The sequence below is a fragment of the Pipra filicauda genome, unplaced genomic scaffold (genome assembly GCF_003945595.2).
Source record: "Pipra filicauda isolate LSUMZ 115617 unplaced genomic scaffold, ASM394559v2 scaffold41_size5083284_pilon, whole genome shotgun sequence".
NCBI classification, from domain to species: domain Eukaryota; kingdom Metazoa; phylum Chordata; class Aves; order Passeriformes; family Pipridae; genus Pipra; species Pipra filicauda.
Genome location: NW_024104554.1, coordinates 3,731,489 through 3,752,923, shown reverse-complemented (window position 1 = coordinate 3,752,923; position 21,435 = coordinate 3,731,489). Strand labels below are relative to the sequence as shown.

General features: G+C 34.8%; 1 protein-coding gene across 1 annotated transcript in view; it reads right to left on the bottom strand.

The window, feature by feature from the left end:
- Positions 1 to 21,435, bottom strand: part of SNTG2 (syntrophin gamma 2) — a 238,822-nt gene that overhangs the window by 105,166 nt on the left and 112,221 nt on the right. Inside the window, exons 3-4 of the mRNA XM_039385545.1 lie at positions 11,743 to 11,799; positions 11,599 to 11,656 (exon numbers count right to left, since the gene is read on the bottom strand). Of these exons, the coding sequence (XP_039241479.1) occupies positions 11,599 to 11,656; positions 11,743 to 11,799 (115 nt within the window). The remainder of the gene's footprint in view (positions 1 to 11,598; positions 11,657 to 11,742; positions 11,800 to 21,435) is intronic.

Below are 21,435 nucleotides of genomic sequence, written 5' to 3'. Positions count from 1 at the left end.
AGAATTTACAATATAGTTTACAAGTATATTAGAAATAAAGTGACTGGAAAAACTCCTTGGAAATAGAAAAAAAAAAAGCAGTCTTGTTTCTCTAAGGTATATTTAAACCTGAAGACAAAACATCTACTGATGTTTTCACGAAGTCACATGTTCTCTACATGACAAAAATATTGAGTAAATTCTTCCGGGCTATGTGGAACTCTTTCTCCCACTGGTAACATCCTCATATACAAAGGTGTTTATGAAAGACTGCTCTAAAATTATCAGTCACTATGGGTAAAATGAATCAATACTAAAAACAAAATACTTGAGGAAGAGCTTTGGGATACCAAGGAGCATATAACCTTATTCAGCGAAATAATAAACACAACTTTTTCAGAATCCAGTTTGCCTCTTGAAGTTTTATTTGAAATGATATTTTAGTAGCAGTGAATTGAACATGTCCAAAAAAAAAAAAAAAACTTTGAAAAGAAAATAAGCACAAAGCAGTGAAAAGCAGAATGGTACCAGGCTGTAAAAGAAAATGAAGTGTGTGTTACAACAACTAGTGCTACATAACCTTTACTCTACATTTTAATTATGTTTAAAAACATTTAATATTGATTAGTTGCTGTACATTGATTAAATTCAAAAGTGATACTGAATTGAACAAAGCATGAGAGAAACCTAAAGGGGCTTATGTTGAAATAATGGTATGAAAATAAAAATTAAAAAAAAAAAAAACCACACTTTTGAGAATATTAGACTTGAAATATTTTCCTAAATGCAAATGACCCTCATTCTAATCCTAAAAAGAAAAAAAAGAATCTCTGACAGAGCCGGGAGCTATTAAAAGTTTTTTAGCATTCAGTGAGAAGTGAAAAAAACAAGTAATCCTTTCTAGTTTTGCTATATTTACTTTTACTATCCACTAGGGTTGTATCAAATTTTCCAAAATTTGCAAGGTTGTGAAATGGAAACTTTACTGAACACAGTCTTGGGAATTTCTGACTTACAACATATTAACTGATGAACATCTCTATGAAGATTTGAGTCTGTAAATAATCTGATGTCCTTGTATTTCTCAAGATTGGTCACAGTACTCAATTTTTATTGAATTCCTGAATCATACGAGAAACACATCAGGTACTGCATCCTATGATAAAAAGTGCTGCTTAAAGCACATAATGAGCTGCACTGACTTCATGGACTCGCAATTCATAAGCTTAAATCTATGCATAAGTATTTCACTGCTTAAAGATAATTGAAAGGAATAGTTAAGAAACTAGATGAAATAAAAAGACTGAAAAAATTAGTATTAAGAATGCAAATGACTACTCCAACATATCCAGATGTATTTTTCCCTCTTCTCCCATGAACTGGACATAACTACAGTCATGACTGTAAAGATACCTGCTGCAATATGAGTCAGTATGTTTTGGTTTGTTTTTTTGGGGGGTTGTGGGTTTTTTTGTTTGGTGGTTTTTGTGGTTTTTTGGTTGGTTTGGTTTGTTGGTTTTTTTTAAGTCAAGTACTTTGAGATTTTTAATATGTGATTTAAAACAGAACTATATTAATGCAATTATTGAAAACTACCTTGTTAGAGAAGTTTTTAAAAACTGAGCATACTCTTTACAGGACTTTACAGGACTTACATGTCTTCGTTTAAATAAAAAAAAAAACCCAACTTTCTGAATTTCTATTTTTAACCAAGAGATTTCCTTAGCTTAGCTTTCTTTCTCATCTTTATATGTGCCCCATTTATCTTGTAAAGAAAAGCTGTAAATCCCTTAATAATACAATGTGTTTCATCAAACACCCATGTCATTATTCTCATATGCAGGTTTCCCACACTGAATAAGTGACAGATGGGAAACTAGGACTCCTCTCCTCTTTTTCTCAGTGCCTGTGGAGCAAGAAGTAAGAGATCATTTCATAATCCTAAAACTACTGTATCTACCCATCAACAAGTAACTTCTAGATCTAAACATACACAAGCCTGAAGCACTGAAGCTCAACATGTTGCTTCGATGTGCAAGATGCACAAAACGCACAAAGTGAGAAAGGCACTGGATGCAGGAGTGGGCAAAGACTGGATACAGCAGGGAATGTCTTTCAACAGGAAAGTGCTACAGAACTAAATATGTTTTGAGGATAGGTGACTGATAATGGCTTGGATCCTTCATCTTCTCCTTTGAGACGACCTTATCAAAAAATAAGTTTTTTAGAACATATTGCTGATAAAACCATTTTTCTGTTAGTGGCAAGAATAGAATATAACCTGAAAGGAGAACTACTGTAACAACAAATTTCTAATACTTTTGACTGACAACTATAAAGGGAATAAATATAGCTTTATTACAAACAAAAATAAATTGCCTTATATTTTATGTATGTCAGAAAGTAAAATGAGTAAGATGTGTAAGGGCAATTAGGAATCCAAGAGCATACCAATGGTTATTAAGGAACCTTAACCTTAAAAACAAAATCTGTTTATTCCACGCCATAGCTTTTAGAAGGTAGATGATATTATAACTGCTTTCTGAGGCTAATTTCAAAATACCACTTTGTTACTATTGCCTAATCATTCAAAGAGCCTATATTACAAACAAAATTTGCCAATTTTTAACTGAGCTGGTGGGGACAATGGCTGCATGTATGCCAAAACTGAGAAGACTAGGATCTGGAATAGTCCTGGGTGTGATACTATCTTTCATTAAACGTGCTTTGAAAAGCAGGATGGAAAAAAAGTATTAAAGTTCAGTTTTATTTCTACCCATGTAACTGTTAGGAGGAACTAAAGCAAAAATTATCTAAAGGTTTTAGGATGGTTTTCTGATTGCAAACAGTTTTGCAACATGAACTACATTGTCAGTAATTTACACTATCTGTAAAAAGTACCAGCATACACTATAATTAAATTGACTTCAGACCTACTTTAGGAAACAAAAGGAGAAAAATTCAGATGGTCTGAGTTTCCCACAGAATCCAGGTATTTCTATGACTTGATGCAAGATTCTTTAGCCAAACCAAATGGCAATGGGATTCTTATACAGTATGAACTCAGTGAAGAAAACTGAGAAAACAGCTTAATTCTTTAATTAAGGAAAGAGGCCTAATGTAGCTCAGATCAGCTTGTAGATGTTGCAGCAGAGAGAACCCACAGGAATGGTTATCATGATAAATTCTCAGTAGAACTAAATACTTCCCATTTTACATTCAATTGCCTTTATAGAAAGACATCAATTATCAAAGCAAGGAAACCAAATTGGAACATTAAGTGTGTAATTACTTTAAAATGTTACCTTTTTAAGAAAAGTCATGACAACTAAGATGTGACAGTAAGAAAAGCAAGGCAGAGGGTTTTTTAAAATGTATTTTCAGAAAATCTGAAAGTACTACATTTTTACTGTCATTTATTACTTGGGATACTTGCCTAACCACAGTCCCTTGAGTTTGAAAATAAAAGTAAAAATACTCATGCATTTTACATAGACATAATTCAGAAATAAGTAGCAATAACTAAGAAGCAAAAGCAGCAGTTATAACTATGAATATGTTATATTTTGCTTAAAAAATAAGTTCTACTAGTCAAGCATAGTTCAGACTCCCTTAAGAGTCAGTGAAAGCTATTTTAAATTGCAAAAATGTGGTATTTCTAGAAATATTGTTAGTGGTGTTAAAAGCGTTAAATCAATCTAAACTTGATAATATTTCAAGAGTTTAATAGTTGGCTTCGATGATTTCAGCGGTCTTTTCCAACCTTAATAATTCTATGATTCTGTGAATTATTACAATATTTTAGAGGTAAAAATAGTTGTGTGTATTTTAAAATTAATTAACCATTAGGAGAATAAATTGACAAAGAAATTTAGTACGGTGTAAAGGCAAATGAATCTCATCATTCAGTTGCAATATTCTAAATTATAAGGTTTACACTAATAGACATATGATTAATATCACACATAAAAGACTTTCTGAGTTTAATAAGGTAAGTTATTAATAGGTAACATTATATAAGGAAATTATAATCTGGCATCTTCAATCTTGTCTTCCAAAATATGCAAGTATGTTTCCTTTAAATTCTATTACATTATGCCAAAAATTTTAAATGCTGTAGAGGTGATGGTGAAACACTGGAAAACAAAGCTGGAGGCTAAGGGAGGATGCCTGAAGTAGCAGAAATACAGGCTTTAAATGAGCTACAAGAAAAGAAAAGATGTAGTTCCTAAAATAGCCTAAAAAGTCTTTAGTTCAGAAACCAGTAAGGGAAAGATAAGAACAGTGAAAAGATAAAAATTAGAACTTCTATGAAATTGTCAAAGGATGTTATTAAATTCCTCATATTATTCCATGTGACATTATCTCCAAGTAGAAGTTAGTTTCATTTGCTCTTTCCATCAAATATTCTGATGATTCTTGACTGCTTCAGCCCCAAAATATTCTGCATGAATTTTACTCTCATTTTAATTAGTATCTTTCAATGCAACAGGAATCTTTAATGCAGTTGAATGATGATTTCTGTCTAGGTGTTTGCTTCTCCAGTTTCTGTACCAAAGCACTGTGGTAAAAGCAAGCTCCAAATCCAAAGTCCAAAATACCATCCATCCTCAGAGGGACATAAGGCAGTTAGTTCTCTCCTGGACAAATTATCTGAAAGCATACTGTATAATTCTCTAATTTCCCTGCACAGAATGTCATTAACCTTTTTCTTCATCCTGGACTGTAATGGTGCAAATTCAAATAGTAACTTTAAGTGGTATTTCATTAGATTTCTGCAGTTCATAAGGGAACTATATTGTCAATCAGAGGCAGGTGAATAGAGAAAAGAAAGAAACTGTACATGTAATTGGCATCCTAAGGTTACGGTTTATTCATTCAACTGCTAGCTAGAACAGATGACAACTAAAAAGATACAATGTATTTTTCACATTTTTCTCTATTTAGTTTATAGTTTAAGAATGATAGGTCCACTGAAATTGCAAATAATGTTTTTTAGGTTTTATACCTACCTCTTTTGTTTCATAAGCTACAACATGCACCTTCCAATGAGAATTTTCATCATAAAAACCTATAGAACTGAAATACAATTTTCAGAAACCTTTTGTATTATAACACAGTTATTAAGCAAAGCTAATTGTCTTTTATTGAAACTTGATCTTCTTCACAAGCATGAAGAAGTATTTGAACATTAGTATGCTCTTTGAATACCACTTCTTTGTACACTTAGCAAGAAAGTATTATTCATTATCAGAACTTTATTTAGACACACGCATACATACAATATATACATATATGTATGTAAAACGTCAGTTTGGGAAAGTACATAAACAATTGCCTAAATCTAGAGCTGGACAGTTAATCCACTGTTTCTGATTTTTACCCAAACCAGAGAATAAAAAGAAATTTCAAACTGTCCTTAAGTGGAAATGCTTTGGTTTTCTCAGTAAAAATGAATTCTGGATTCATCAAGCTTTTAAATACTAATAACCCCCCTTTGCTTCTAGAAAAAAATTTCTAAGTGAATCTGGATTCATAAAGCTTTTAAATATTAATTAAAAAAACCCCACAGATTCTAGACCAAAATTTCTAAGTGAAACTTACAAATATTTCATTAAAGTCTTCTTCTGTCCAGGAAATTTTTATGTATAACTATAATGCGTAAAGATATGCATTTCATTCTAACAATTAAGACATTAACATCTTAAAAAAACATTTACTAGATCTGATTTTAAGCATATGCCTGTTCAGCTAAATAAAAACTTAAAACTTAGTTCTCTGCATCCTTCTACCCAAGGAATTCTTTATGTTCAGATCAATAATTTAAGCCTTTTGCTAAAGTATTTATCCTTCAAAACAAATCCCAGTAATATAAATTGTTCTAGAATCTCAACTGAGAAATTCATCATATGTTTCTCACTATGTATATAATGACTACTATTTTCACTAAGTATACAGTGACTGCTATTCATACCACTGGACCTTAAATATGTTCTTAACTATTAGGTTGAATACAAAAACTTTACTGAATCAGAGAACAAAATACCTTCCTTTTCTCTGTTGACTGATCTTCAATAGTTCGTTAAGATGTTCTTTCTATTAAAAGGTACTACCTTTTCTGCCTGTCTAGTCTTAAGCAGGCAATGATAAACGAGAAATGCAAAATGTTAAGAATGTTCTTCTATGCCTTCTGAAAATAACTTTAGAGATGAAGGCATAGGTCCAAGAGAAAGAACGAGTAAGATGTTAACTTCATATATCATTAGCTTTCCAATAATAAAGAAAAATAACACTGGTAAAGATAATTAAAAATTAAAGCTATAAAATAAAAATAATGTTTTAAAAAAATGAAGAAATTTGCAAGTGATATTATGAAAGACTGTCCAAAAATTAAACACCAACCAACTTCAAAAGTCATCTGTTCTAATGAGGCCTTATGTTCAAAAATGGCATTGTATTCAGTCTTCACCTTCATTAGCACAAGACATAACACAAATTTTTGATCCATTCTGGCTTCCTTATAAATGAAAGTAACTCTGGCTTAACTCGTCCTTAATATTGAGCTTGTTGGCTCAGTGGAATGAAACACCAAGGCTGATGAAGCCAAGGTGAGTACAGCTGTAGGGATGAAGAACATCAGCTGTTAATACAACTATGCTGTGCAGCTTGATTGCAATCTCACATCACGCCCACCAACTTGTTCAGACTAGGCTGGGTTACCCCGGCTGTACCATCCTTCGGGATGACTGCAGTCAATGCAAAAAAAAATACCTGGGGTGGAGGTACAATTTCATACTAAACCATCTCTGTTTGGCATGTAAGTGAAACTGTTAAAAGTTCTCATCAAACTGACACCACGTCCTTCAGATGGTCCTGAATACAGGCAGCCAGGATGTGATATTTGGACACGGTCTGTGTTTGCAGAGCACATGGTTTCAAGCCAAGAATGTTTCAGTGGCTGAATGGCCAGAGTTCGTTCCAATCCTGCCAGGGTATACAGCATCCTCAGTCGGAAATGGACTAAATGTGAGTTACAAGCCAACTTTTATCACAGAAGGTGGGAAAATGCATTCAAATTAAGATTTTAATGAATTTTGGCTCTCAAGGGAGAATCTTTTTTGAAAGTGGCACAATGCAAACTAACCCTATTCCACTGGGTTTTATTTAATTTTATTTATCCATTTTCATGACACCTCATGAGCTGAACCCACAGTTCTGTTTCATCATTGCTGCTTGTCTGACTCCACATATTACATGAGATATGAGCAGAGCTCACAGCAGTAGTCAGGTTATTGCACCAGGTCTCACAAAAATGGAAAGTTGCATCAAGAGGCAACATGTGATTGTTAACTTCATAATTCTGCAACACAAACCAGTAATCTTATTGTTTGTTATTTAACAAACTAAAATTTCCAATATTATATGCGGTATGTCACTTGTATGTATGATGAGGTGAGTTTTCAAAGTCTATTCATTTTTACAATCTCCACCCTTTACATTCCACAAACTCATTAAGATTCTTTAATAATCAAAAATGGGAATAACACAGAGAAAGATGTAAACACATGACAGCTTGTACACTTTACCACATTTAGCATCTAAAGATTCTCTGAAGTATTTTTAACGGATCTTGTGAATTCACCGTAAAATAATAATTCTGACCAGTATCATTCCTTTCCAAGTTCAGGATATTCAGTAACAGGACTTAATAGGACTCTACATTTATTTGACTGTAAACCTACAGCAGCCTTTACCACAAATAAACTGTTAATACTAATTATAACACATATATAAAAATACTACAAACCTATAAGCTATTAGCAAATCATCAACTGTTGTACGAGAGAGTACAATGTATTCGATTTTAAGCCAGTTTCAAAAGGAAAACAGAGGAAAAACAATACTGCATTAAATTACATTAAAAAAAAAAAGAAAAATAAAATCCCAATACTAGAGAAAGCCTGAATCAGGCCTATAAAATATTACTGAGAAATTTGAACACCAATATTTCTCTTCATAATCTGGGAGATTATTAGTAATGTTGCTAATATCCTGAGTCAACTGGATGATTTGATATATGGGTAGCAAAAAAAAATCCTGGCTTTGGAAGTGAAATAATTACCTATGGGATTAAAATTATTCTGTAGCTAATTATATCATTCTACTTTTAAATTTATAACTGTTTGCATTTACTTGTTCTCATTCTGTCTGGCACAGGACTTTTGTCTCTCTGGAACTTACTTTAGCAAAAGCTTAGGTGGTATGAAAAACCCTTTGTTAGAATGGAAGACAGAAGCCACAGAAAAAAAATTAAAAGGCCTAAACCCAGTGATGGTCATTGGTATTAGCAAAACTTGCTCTTAATACTGTTGAGGAGGATGTGTTCAGGAAAAATTCAGGACATTCTTTACAGTGATTTGTAATACACTGGACATTAGTCTCCCAGCACTGAATGACCACTTTATCTTGTATTTCAGAAATGTAAAATTATGTTCTTGAATTGAGTTTCTGTTTCGGTGAACTTCTTTAGGAAAGTCTTATTGAAGAGTGAGCCAGGATAGCTTAATTTGAAATTTATAAACACAGTGATCACAGCTGAGAGGTCAAAACTGTAAGCACAGTTATTTATTAACACTGTTGCTATAGAAGTGCTTGTGTGGAATAACGAAATGAAATCCAATTGAAATGTTCATCCTATATAAAAAACTGAAGTGCAAATGCTGTCAGCTGATGCTTAGGTCAACAAAATCACTTCTATATTTGAAAAAATTATATAGTACGAAGATAGTTGACTAATTAATCTCCTTAGGATAGCCCAAAGGTTATAGAGATCTAAAAAAGAAGCAACTCCTTTATTCTATTATGCTTCTAGCTTTGGAACTAAAAAATAGTACTCTATCCAAAAAAAGTAAAGTTGGAAGCATGATTTTAGTGTTGTCATATAGGTGGCATTAAGTGTCACAAAAAGTATTGCAAATTGTCAGTCATTTTAGGAAATCAATTCTTTACTCATTAAGGACAATTTTACTCACATAAATTCAAGAATTTTACTCAAGGACCCAAAGTAGTAAAAATCCATGATAAGAAATCACTATAGGTAAACTATGTACTTTCAAATGGTACTGCAGGATATAATTTTTTCTTTTTTAAAATTCAGTATATTTGCTTTAAAGCAGCAACTAATCTTACTGCTTTTGAAGCCACTTTTGAAGCCAGCCTACAACTTCCACTGTTATTAGCACCTTGTGTAATGAAAGACCATTGGTGATTTTTCCACACCATGAATATACAATGTTCAGTCCTAAATTTAGTTTGAGGTAAACCTGTAAGTCTCATCTCTCCCTCATGCTCGACATTTCCTCTCATTACATTCAACATAAATATTTTTCCATATATTCTTTTAAATGTAAATACATCTGTATTTTGGTATTGATATCTGTACATTCATATATATATATATATATATATATATGAAGAAAGAATGCACATATTTTTAGAACGCTTCTTATTTTCCCTTAAATAATATTACCAGATTGTTTTCTTTTGCATTAAAGCACTCAAATCTTAAATCAGAAATATTTCCTCAAGGTCACCTGTGGGTTAACTTTGGACATGTTATCTCACTTACTATTAATTATCAGTTAAATGATACTAGAAAAGTAACACTGAGAGTAAGCTTTGTTATTATCTTCCTCCTATACTGAATAGCATGAGCACTTCATGATTTGTGAGATCAGATATCCAAAGAAAAAGATCTGCAGAAAAAGGAAAAAGGTTTTGTATTTCCAAAATTTTGCTGAATATCTTTTGATGTTTTTTAAAAATATGCATTTTCTGGAAGAAACAAACAAACAGAAAATTTTACACTATTTTCTGTTGCACAGACTTTCAGTAACCAGAATGGGAATGCAGGATATGCTATGTGCCACAAAAACCATTTATAACACATATCTCTGATCTTTAGCATCTGCAGCACTAAATGAATTGCAGAATCGCTCAGGCTGGAAGGGACCTCAGGAGTACACCTGAACCAACCCAACACGTGCTGAAAGCAAGCCTGAGATTCACTTCATGCCAGTGGGGCAACTGATACTACATAGACTACTTCCTTCACACCTTGCCAAATGTGTCAATATCTTCATGCTATTCACATTTCATACAGGCTTGCTGTGATACAGCACTGCCTCTGGTTATAACCTCTAGTCATTTTGGAGTTTCCTCGGACAAAAGGATCTTACAAGATCTTAAAACTAGAATTATCTTAGGAGACATTTTCAAATTTGACAGCTGAGCCCATAAAATTGTTGTTGCACTTGTTACTCTAGAAATAAATGCAGTTCAAGAAAAACAACCAGGATGTATGAAACTCTGAATGTAAGTATTCTATATACAAACTCACTACTAAACTTGATTAAGAGCACTATGTCCTAAGAGAGCAGGAGATAGCTTTCCTTGTTGGTGATTAATTTCCTGAATTGCTTTCCTTAGACCTGAATGCTTATATTCATTTTATTATTATTATGCATTTCTTTTATTGGTATGGTTTATTATAGTGTGTATTTAAGGGGCCTATTACTCTTTCATGTACAGTAACACAATTGACATAAAAACACCTTCTCTTCCTCACTGCGGAAATGCTATTATAAAATAAATCATTATACTGAGATATTTAAGTACCATACACAGGAGACTTGAAGCAGTGTTTCCAACAGCGTACTGGCATAGCCAATATTCACTAGGTATGAGATGAAAATGGATTATCAAGTTTGGGTATTACATTTCAAGTAAAATAAAGGCCCCCTGAAGAAAATTCAGAGGAAAAAAAAACAAGCACAGTTTGCAACATAGTAAAGCATGAGGCCAAATATGGTGCCAAGCAAATGTGCTTAATCTCCATTGCAGCAAAGCAGGAAAAGAGCCTCATGAGTTCAAAAGATCATGTCACCGGCTTTGAGTCCTCTACCGAGCAGGACATGCACTGAGCTTCACAGTGCAGCACTGTCTTTTTTTGAAGGAAAGGCTATATGAAATTGGTAGATTTATTCTATGGAAGAGAGGAAACACACAGAAGCTTTCCACATAAAGACAACTAATTTTCAAATATGTAAAAGAATGCCTCAGAAAATAAAAGAACAAACTAATCCCCATATCTGTGTCCACCAGAGAAGAGACTTTAATTTCATCAGCTAAGAACCTCAGTTCATGTTCCAAGATTCTGCCCACCTTACTGAAGAACCTCTTTATTTTCCAGACCAGTTCTCCAACTTGCCAAGTTAAGCCTGAGGAATGACATGGTCTCCCAAAGGTTCCTTTTGCTAGATAAATGTCAATGTAATACTTAATTAGGACAGACTATAGTGATTTAGATCTTGTGCTATCTTCATCACAATAAACATTAAAAATCACTCTCTGCTAGCATCTAGGCAAGTTAGTCATACCATATAGCAGTGAATTATTGTGTGGGGAAAATATATATTTGGTTTGTATTTTTTGAATCCTCTGCAATATTAAAGTTAAGAACATCAGTAGATTTCTGTGTCATAGTTTTGTTTCTGCAGTAAAAAATGATTCCTGAAACTATTACTTACTATGGTACTATATAAGTAAATAACGAGTTACCTGCTTGGTCTTTAAATATTTTTGATATGACGACAGGCACTTTGTGCTCAGCACCACCCTGTAAGAGAGGCATATTAACCATGAGATCTCGAGACTGAAGTGGTCATACTGAAATTAAAAGAAGAAACGAGAAGTTACCCATACCTTTATGCTTAAGCCCAAGCCACCAACTGGTTGTCTACGAAGTGTAACAGTTCTGTGCTTTAAAAAATTGTAGAAAAAATAAATTTAGGTGAAAATACAATATCTGAATGATCATAGAAGATGTTCCTAGGTCCTCATTTACTTTTCAAAAATTAATTCTCAAAGGTAGCCTAGACTCTGAATGATCAAGTTCAGTTCTGAAGTATCATTCAACACTGATTCGTAGGCATCACTTAATTCCTTACTACAGAGAGCAGAACTTGTGAGTTGCATATGCAGACTTTTAGTAAGTTTTTATGTCCCTGACGTGATATCCTGCCTGAACAGAAATTTTTACATACTTTTGCTTTGTTTTGACATTGGAAAACTACACGAAGAGCTCTGAGATATGCATTTTCATAGCTATCATGTATGCATGTGTTCTAATTTTTTGATCAAAAATGCCAATGTTTTCTAATCTATATCTCCAGATTTCTACCTTTTTTTTTTCTTTTGCAGCATATGCTGAAAAACTTTTAGTGATAGTCTGCTTCAAATAGCTGATTTTTTGCATTTCATATTTAACTGCACAAAGAAGATAAACATTTATCAATATTTTTCTAGAGAAACCTATCATATGTTTAACAGTATGCTTAATTTGAGATTTCAATAATGTGTAACTCATGGTGCCTGACAATATAATAATAGCACTTCATCTGTTGACAATAATTATACACTTGAAGGGAACTTTTTCTGGAACATGCTGAACAGTACTGGATAGAATATCATCTTTCTAGTAATTTCTGAACACATAAGATAAAATATATTTTTTTATTTTTCTTTAAATCAGAAATTATACATAAATACTCCCATATGTATACTCTCTGATTGGATACTTTATGATTTCACTGATTCAGATAAATGTAAATATTTATTTCAGCAGTCAAGACCATAATCATATATTAACAAGTTATTTTAATATATGTAGCTCTTTTCTTTTTTTTTTTTTGTAACATTTACCTTGCTAGACATATGTTCATATTGACTCAGGGGAAAGTGAAACACAATAAATCATAAATTTCAGTTTCATTTTAGGGGGGTAAAAGTAATCTATATAGTAAAAAGAGTTAGGAGTAGTTTCATACATTTTCAAAATTGCTTCTCTTCCCATGAACACTGTACTACACTAGTCTGTGCTAAAAATGGAAAAAAAAGTGGAAAACTATTGCATTTTGACACGATACCTGACAAAAGGTACCTGACATAATTTCAGATTATATAATTCAGTTTCATTAAAATCTAATTCAAATTGTTTTATAGGTTCTTTTCTTCATTTGGAACTGCATCAAAACTTTTGATCTTCATTATATTACAATGCTTTGAGGGCAGATGAGCATAAATCTGGCAATGAACCATGCATTCCATTATGGAATAGCAGTAAGACCAATCCATAGGGATCTAAAGAGAAATAATTTTAAAGGGGAAAAGTGGTATGGAAAATACCTTTCAAATGACATGAATACTTGCTCTGAAATTTCCAATCTTGATGACAGAGTTGACTGCTGTAATAACTCTTATAAGGAAGTGATCTGATGCCCCACAAAAACTTGATTAAAAAAATAAAACTATTCAAAATAATACGGTGTATTTTAAGCACGTGTAAACTGGCCAGAGAGAAGATTCCAAATCAAAATTTAATTGAGATAAATCTACTACTTAGTGGAAATGCTTCTTGTAGGATAGTGACAATACCTGGATTATTATTTAAAAAAAAAAAAAAGGTGATCTAAAAAAAGTATATATATTTGTAAAGGACAACATTTGTGATAAGGTAATTATGAACTGGATAGGTTCTAAGCATAAAGCAGTTCAAGGTCAAGGTCATTTAAGGTCATCCTGGTAATAAGCTCAAACAAATAGAGAAAAGCACTCTATCTGGCAAAATGTGGTCTTGCAAAAAGCCCATGCTGAGTAAGAGAAAAACCCACCTTCCTGCACAAAGTCACTGAAAAAATAACTAGTGTAATTCTACATCATCAGGACACTATTAAAATGCACACAGAGACTATAAATTATTTCAGTATCTGGCAGTGATGCACATCTTCAAATAAAACAGTTAGCTCTGATAATAATTTTGATGACGCAAAGAAATCGGAGAGCCAGCAGGTAGAGCTACAGGAATGTCAAACAGCTTGAGAGATTTGTGTAGTACTGTAATAGACGCCAGGAGTCAAATATATTTAGCTTTATTTGAGAACTTTTCAGAGATGATCAAGCACAGTTTTAAGGTATGTTTCTTGGCAGATGATCAAATCTTACAGACAGGTACAGTAAAAAATGCCAGTGACCTGAAGAGGAAAACAGACACATTAAGGCTATAAACACAAGACAAGATTTTAAACTTTTGCAGTATGACACACCATAACTGCATTTTTTAAAAAAACTTGCTTTTAATAGTAATGTAGCTGTAATGCATATTTTAATGTAATAGGATTGTACACCGTAAGGCCTTGAGACCTTAGAGTACACAGATACTTCTATTTTTATTTACTTATATTTAAATAATCTTTATTTAGAGTAGGACTGTGTTATCTCATGAATGCAAATTTAGTTTAGTTCTAAATGCAGTGTTACTAAAATGCTTAGGAAATTTTTAATGCTAGTAAGCAGTACAATATGTAGGGACATCCACATAAATGAAATTAGTTTCACAGCCCAACACAAGTATCCTCGTTCTACAGAGGAAGAATGGAAGCACACAAAGATTTGGGGGTGATTAATTCTGTTTTAGTGATTTGAAATGCCTAAACATGCATTTTTAAAAGCATTTATATGAACTTTATCTACTCAAAGTACCTTCTTGACCAGTTTCAGCCTCAGCTGTAAATGTTCAGCATTTTAACACATTGTAATTTTACTGCAGAAGATGAGATGCACCTAATGCCTGATGTGTTAATTTGGTGTTAGTTTATGTACATGACACATCTAAGACTATATTGCACCTGTTTCAGGGGAAGTATCATTCACCACTAGATACTGGTTATATTTTTCTTCCTGTAACCCCTGAACTCATTCCCTGAGTATCTTCCAACACAGAAGACAACACAAAGCCAAGAGTTAGGAGATAATAGCCTGTATATTCCTGGCTTTCTAGTCTTTGAATTTGAAATTTTATTTTAAAGAAGGAAATTAAAAACCATTTGTTGGGGAAAACCCACAAATTCACATGGCTCATTATAGCCTATTTCCACTTAATCCTTCATTGGGACCCTTAAAATTCAGAATAGGATGCTCACTACAAAAAAAAAACTTTGGGTGATTTAGAGGAGATTCAGCATTAGATACCTGCTGAAAGCAGGACAGTACTGAATTCAACTTCAGGTTTTACAGGGAAATTTGCTAAACAATAATTATTCACTTTTATTTGATCTCTTCTCTCTGTTCCCTCTAATTTATCCTATTGTAGTCCCACATTCTCTTCTCAGGACCTTTCTTTGCTTTCTTTCTTCCTATCTGGCAATTCAGAATTCAGAAAGAAATTTTTCACCTCTTCTTCGAGTCAAAGAACAGACTATTTGTTTTACAACTCCAGTCTTGCAAGCCATGCCTAATGCTAAAATAAAGCAGGCTGGAGGATTTTCTCCAGCAAAGAACACAGTAAAACTCCTGTTCACACAAATAAATTTTCTTTCCTTGAAAACATTATTACTACCATCCATACTGCCTCACTGGGACACTACATGACACATGCTATCTCCTGATTTGGTCTGAGGCATTGTTTGAGAGGGTTGTACCTGAAATTGTCCAAAACCAAGACAGAGAGTAAACTAACACCCAGTATAGACAATTTGGCACAAGTCAAAACATCAGCAGGGACCACACTCACACACAGTATAGACAACTGTGGGTCAATGCTGAATGTGTGCTATGGCTGTGTTTTATTTTCTAGTAGAGATGAAGTCACATAGACCTGTCTATGATGGATCTCACCATAAATGAAAAAAAAGAAAAAGGACACCAATATACATTAACTACATGAAATTATTTAAATTAGAGTGTTTCCACTTATCCCTACAAGTACCAGTAATGGCAGAAGCAGATGTCTGGCTGTACAAAGAATGTGTTAGTTGGGAAAAACTCAACATAAAGTTGCAAATCCCTTGAACACAAAAATCACCTTCAAAGGAATCTCTTTCCATCGTTTCTCATGGAAGAAATGAAGGCAGAGTTCATGGAAGATTAGATCTGAGTATTTTCCCCCAGAAGTAGAGGGGATATATATCCGTCTCACTGAGAAGATTGAGAACATGCAACAGGCTGGTGATGTGGGAAATAATTCCATTAGTAGTTCTTGTAATGGATGATTTCAATGCACTGTCCTGATGTGCAAATTCCCTTCTCAAAGCAGAAATCCCAGACATCTGTAATGGTGGTAGATGACCATCAAGCAAACAGATACATTTATGACTCCAGGGAGGAGACTCCAAAGTGTTTAACTGAACAAGTTGTCATGATCTGGTTGCTAAAATTATTAGAGACGCCTCTACATGAATTAAGGTGCAAATGAGACCAGATGCCAAAGTCAATAGTACAGATTTTATTTAACAGTAAATGTGAGACAGAGAGAGGAAAAAGAAGGGTGGGGAAAAAAGAGAGTGACAGAGAGAGATTAAATAGAAAATGTATCTCGACTCTGTGGAACCTAGCAGCATCCCGTGGGTCCAGTTCTTCTGGTCTTCTCAGTGGTGAGGGTCCCGCAAAACATAGAGTCCAATGGATTAATATACATTCAGGAGATGCCCAGGCACCTCCCTTGGGGGGGAAGTTTTACAGTCTCTTGCAACAGACTCTGGATTTGTTGCATCGCTGGGTCACATGAAGTCCTCTGGTGGTGAAAGACTTCAGGAATGAGTCTGAGGGGGTGCTTTGGGGGTCTTTGATGGTTTATGACCCCTTCTCAGGTGCCTCTCATGTGAATGTCCCATCTGTACGTGGTCTTCCTGGAGCAGGGGGGTTTACTCCTTCTTTTTTGTGTGGAGAGATTTTGCCATCACACACCCAAAACCCTTCTCCTTCTCCACTCGCCGAGCCCAGCTAGGGCTGATTCTTAACACAGCTGTTGACTTTGGCTTTCTTTGTGGATACATTCTTCTTCCCTGAGCCTTTGTTACTTCTCCTTAGACCTGAGATAATTTGACAACAGTCTTATCTCAAGTTCCTGTCGGAGTCAGGAGGTATATTTGGGGTCATGGTGTGCTTTGGTGGTCGTAGATGGGCAGTTCCTTCTTTGCAGTATGAAAAGAAAGTCTTTCTATGATTTTGAGAATGTTTAGGACATTAGCAACTTTCAGTCTCTTGCACAAGTGCACAGTGACACCTCCCACAGGAATCCTGCTTAACCAAAGAAGGATCAAGGGGGTTTGGTCTGCATCTGAACCAAAAATGCAGAGAAACACAGGAAATAAGTCCTAAGTATGAAAATTACATAGGAAAAAAAGAAATTAGAGACCTGAACTTCTACATTAAGGTTCTCCAAAACTTGTCCAGTAATCCCTGTAGGGCTGGGAAGATAAGCAAGATTTTTTTTTTTCCTTCTTAAAGAGATGGTTCAAGGAGGATGGATTTATGATCGTCACAAACTGCGGGCTTTCTTGAAATAAAGAGAGCCTGTAAAGGAAGCACAGACATCATCTGAATTGTAAAGGAACCAAAGCTGCTGGTACTTGCAATTCAACAAGGCCACAAATAAAGTTTTAAACTGTAGCACTGGAAAAGTTGACAGGTACAGAAGACAGTATAATTATGGATGCTGCTTCTATTATGAATATAAACGGGGATATTCTGTATTCAGAAGTGAAGGACAAGTTAAGAAGAGAATAATACAAACAGGAACTGTAAAACAGAGTGTCAAGAACGAAACCAAAATTGCACTAAATCTGAACTTAACAGAGGTATAAACACTCTGGAGAGGTAGGGAAAATGCTGGGATACAAATTATACAAGACATGTAAAATAGACTAGATCAGCAGCCAGAGTTACCAAAAAAAGAAAGATATGTATTTTTCACAATAAGGTTGCACAGTCTTGGAAGAGATTCATGTCAGAGCTATTTCGAACACGAGGACAAACAGTGGAATAACTGGAGGCTTTAACTGAACCACGACAGCAGACAGGTATAAATACAGGACAGTTGAACAAATAAAATTAATAAGACAACTACCCCAACAGTAAACCAACAGATTCCAGGCTAAATACAAGCCAAATACAGGTGTAGAATCTTCACTAGTGGCCACACAACTAGGATCATAACAATGACTGAAATAGGCAGATGGGCAACAGGAATGAGAAATGTAATGGTGGTAACAGAGTTGACTTAACCTCAGGTGGATCTGGCAGATATACATAGGATATAATGCAGTCAATAAAAATCAAGTCTCTATCAGTCCCTGCTTCATGGAGCTCACAAGACTAGACTCAGTACTTGCCCTAGTCAAGTACAGTATGTAAGATCTAGTTTATCTTTTTACAACTGAAAAGCTACTTTGTAATAGCAACTGTTATTTACTTTACATTCAACACTTATGGAACTATGATACCAAGGAGGGAACTATGCAAAAGTGAGGAAGTGTGTCTAATGGAAAAATAAAGAGGTCAGCTAAGAAAATTAAAACTTTATAGGCAGTGTAGAGAGTACTTAAGGATACCAACTGGAAACACAGAGACAATGAATACACTTATTAAAAGGGCTTAATTAGGAGAAAAATGAAAATCACATGGCTAAAGAGGAGGTTAAGAGAGGTAAACACATAAAGAGTGATGGACATATATTCATACAAAGACAAGAAACCGGAACATAAGCAAATAAAATTAAAAACCAAAATTAGACAGCAGCAGGAAAAAGAGTTTCAAAAACAGTCAAAAAGAATAAAAATGAATATAAAGCTTCAAATCTATTAGGTGCAAGAGGTCTCCCAAATAAACTAGAGGGTTGATTTATGATCAAGATATAAAAATGCATACTCGGAGTCAATAAGGCTACTGAAGGCAAGATAAATGAACTCTTTCCTTAGCATGAAAAAAACTAGACATGTTCCTACAACTGTCTTTGGAGCGCAAAGGATATATGGGTCTGTCTGAATTTGAAATCACTTCAGAAACAAATTGACTAAGCAATAGTAGCAAATCACCAGGGCCAGATACATTTACCGTACTCTTGAAGGAACACACCAATGAAACAATGCAGAAGCTCTGTAGTAATACTTCTCAATAAAGCCTTGATACATGATGACTGCAAAATTGAAAATAAAATCCCTATTTTTTTATAAAAGGTTCAAGTTCTTAAAATACTTAGGAAATTTAAGGCCTGCACTAAACAAGTTAGAACTATAGGAGAAAAAATAAAATCTCTAGACAGCGAAGAGATACTCTAACAACAGAACTGGCAGACATGGAAAAGACAATGTATTTTTTAAAGGTGAGTTAGGGTAACATAAGAACCATGAGGGAACAGCCTTGCACAGACATATGGATAATTCAAATTAGTTAAAAACCAGACAGAAAACAAGGTGATGAACTAAATGTGCAACTTTCTCAACGTAGGAAGGTCACTAGTGACGTTCCACCTTTGCCTACATTGCAACATGCATTATTTAAAATATTCATGACGAAATAAAAAGAAGGGGTGAGCAATGAGATTATCTTTGCTGCTTGCTGAGACAGGAAGCATAAATGAACTGAAAATATTTGCAGAACATCTTAAAAAATATTAACTGGGCAACAAAAAGGCAGACAAAATACTATAGCAGATAAAAGCTAGTGAGAGATTTTTTACCCATGCACATTATTTATATAAGGAACTAGGATTGATTCTAATCAGTCACTTCTATTACAGAATAAGATGTTATGATTAAAGTAGCTGGTTCCATAACATCATCAGTGCAGAGTTCAGTAGTGGCCAAAAACACCAATAAAATTTTTGGGAGTCTTAGCAAAAGACAGGAGTGTCGATCTGCTAGAGGTAGGAAGGCTCTGCAGAGGGATCTGGACTCACTGGATCAATGGGCCAAGGACAACGGTATGAGGTTCAATAAGGTGAAGTGCCAAGTCCTGCACTTGGGTCACAGCAACCCCATGTAGCACTGCAGGTTTGGGGAAGAGTGTCTGGAAAGCTGGCCAGCAGAAAAGGCCCTGGGGTTGCTGGCCAACAGCTAGCTGAAAATGAGCCAGCAGCGTGCCCAGGTGGCCAAGAAGGATAATGGCATCCTGGCCTGTATCAGAAACAGTGGGGTCAGCAGGACCAGGGAAGTGATTGTCCCCCTATACTCAGCATTGGTGAGGCTGCAGCTCAAATCTTATGTTCAGTTCTGGGTCTCTCACTACAAGAAAGACTTGGAGCATGTTCAGAGAAGGGCAAAGAAGCTGGTGATGGGTCTGGAGAATAAGTCATATGAGGAGCAGATGAGAGAGCAGGGTTGTTTAGCCTGGAGGCTCAGGGGAGACCTTACTGCTTTCTAAAACTACCTGAAAGGAGGTTGTAGCAAGATGGGGATTCGGCCTCTTCTCCCAAGAAACTAGCAATAGGACAAGACAAGAAAGCCCCAAGTTGTGCCAGGGCAGGCTCAGGTTGGACATCAGGAAGAATTTTTTCACTGAAAGGGTGGTTAAGCATTGGAATGGGGTGCCTGGGGAGGTGGTGGAGTTACCATCTCTGGAGGTGTTCAAGAAAGAACTGGACGTGGCACTTAGTGCTATGGCTTACTTGATGGTGGTGTTCAGTCAAAGGTTGGACTCAATGATCTTGGAGGTCTTTTCCAACCTTAATGATTCTACGATTCTAAAAGAACAGAGACCAAGAATAGAACACCATCATATCTTGCAGAAATCCAAAGATCACCCCATCTTGAAAACTGTATATCATTTTGTCTCCTTGATATCTGAAGCTGTTAAAAACTGTTCAGAAAAGGACAGTAAGGATGACGGAAGCACAAAAAAGCTCCTGTACAAGGAGTAACAGGCTATAACTCTTCATCTAGGAAAGGAGACAGACTGGGGATCAGGAGGTTACAGTAAGTAGCACGGAGGACAGTGAATGGGAATCAGGTTTACAGCCTTTACCAGTACAAAAACTAGGAGGCATAAAATGATAGTATTAGGAAGCCTAGTTCCTATCTGGAACTAGGACCAGAACAAACAGAAAGAGATGAATCTTTGTGCAATGTATAGCAGACTCCAGTGAGAAAAAAATTCTGCACATTCAAACTCTACATGGTTTCAAGGGGATATTGGACAACTATAGCAAAAGTACATCTGTTAAGAGCTAATACAAAACTGTATTATGCTTAGGGAGGCACTGTACGACTTGTGATAGGAAAAGTGTTAAGAGAAGCATTAAGTTCTTGCCCTGTTTGGCTTTTCTAGGGAAACATTAACAGCTGCTATCAGAAAAAAACAAGTAGGTTCAGTAGATTTTAGGTCTGAATCGGTCCTGAACTTCTTAAGCAAGAACAAAATTTCATGACTATGAAATTTGGACAGAAACCCACACGAGCTTTGCAAGAACTATCAAAGAAAATTTTACTCCAAAACTTCTTGACAAAATTGAACTGTAGTATTTCTGGGGAAAGAAAACCAACCCTATCTTTTTGTGACATTACTGATAATGTCATGAACTGCATGCAGTTGAAAACCTAATGTTTATATCTCAGTCAAATATAC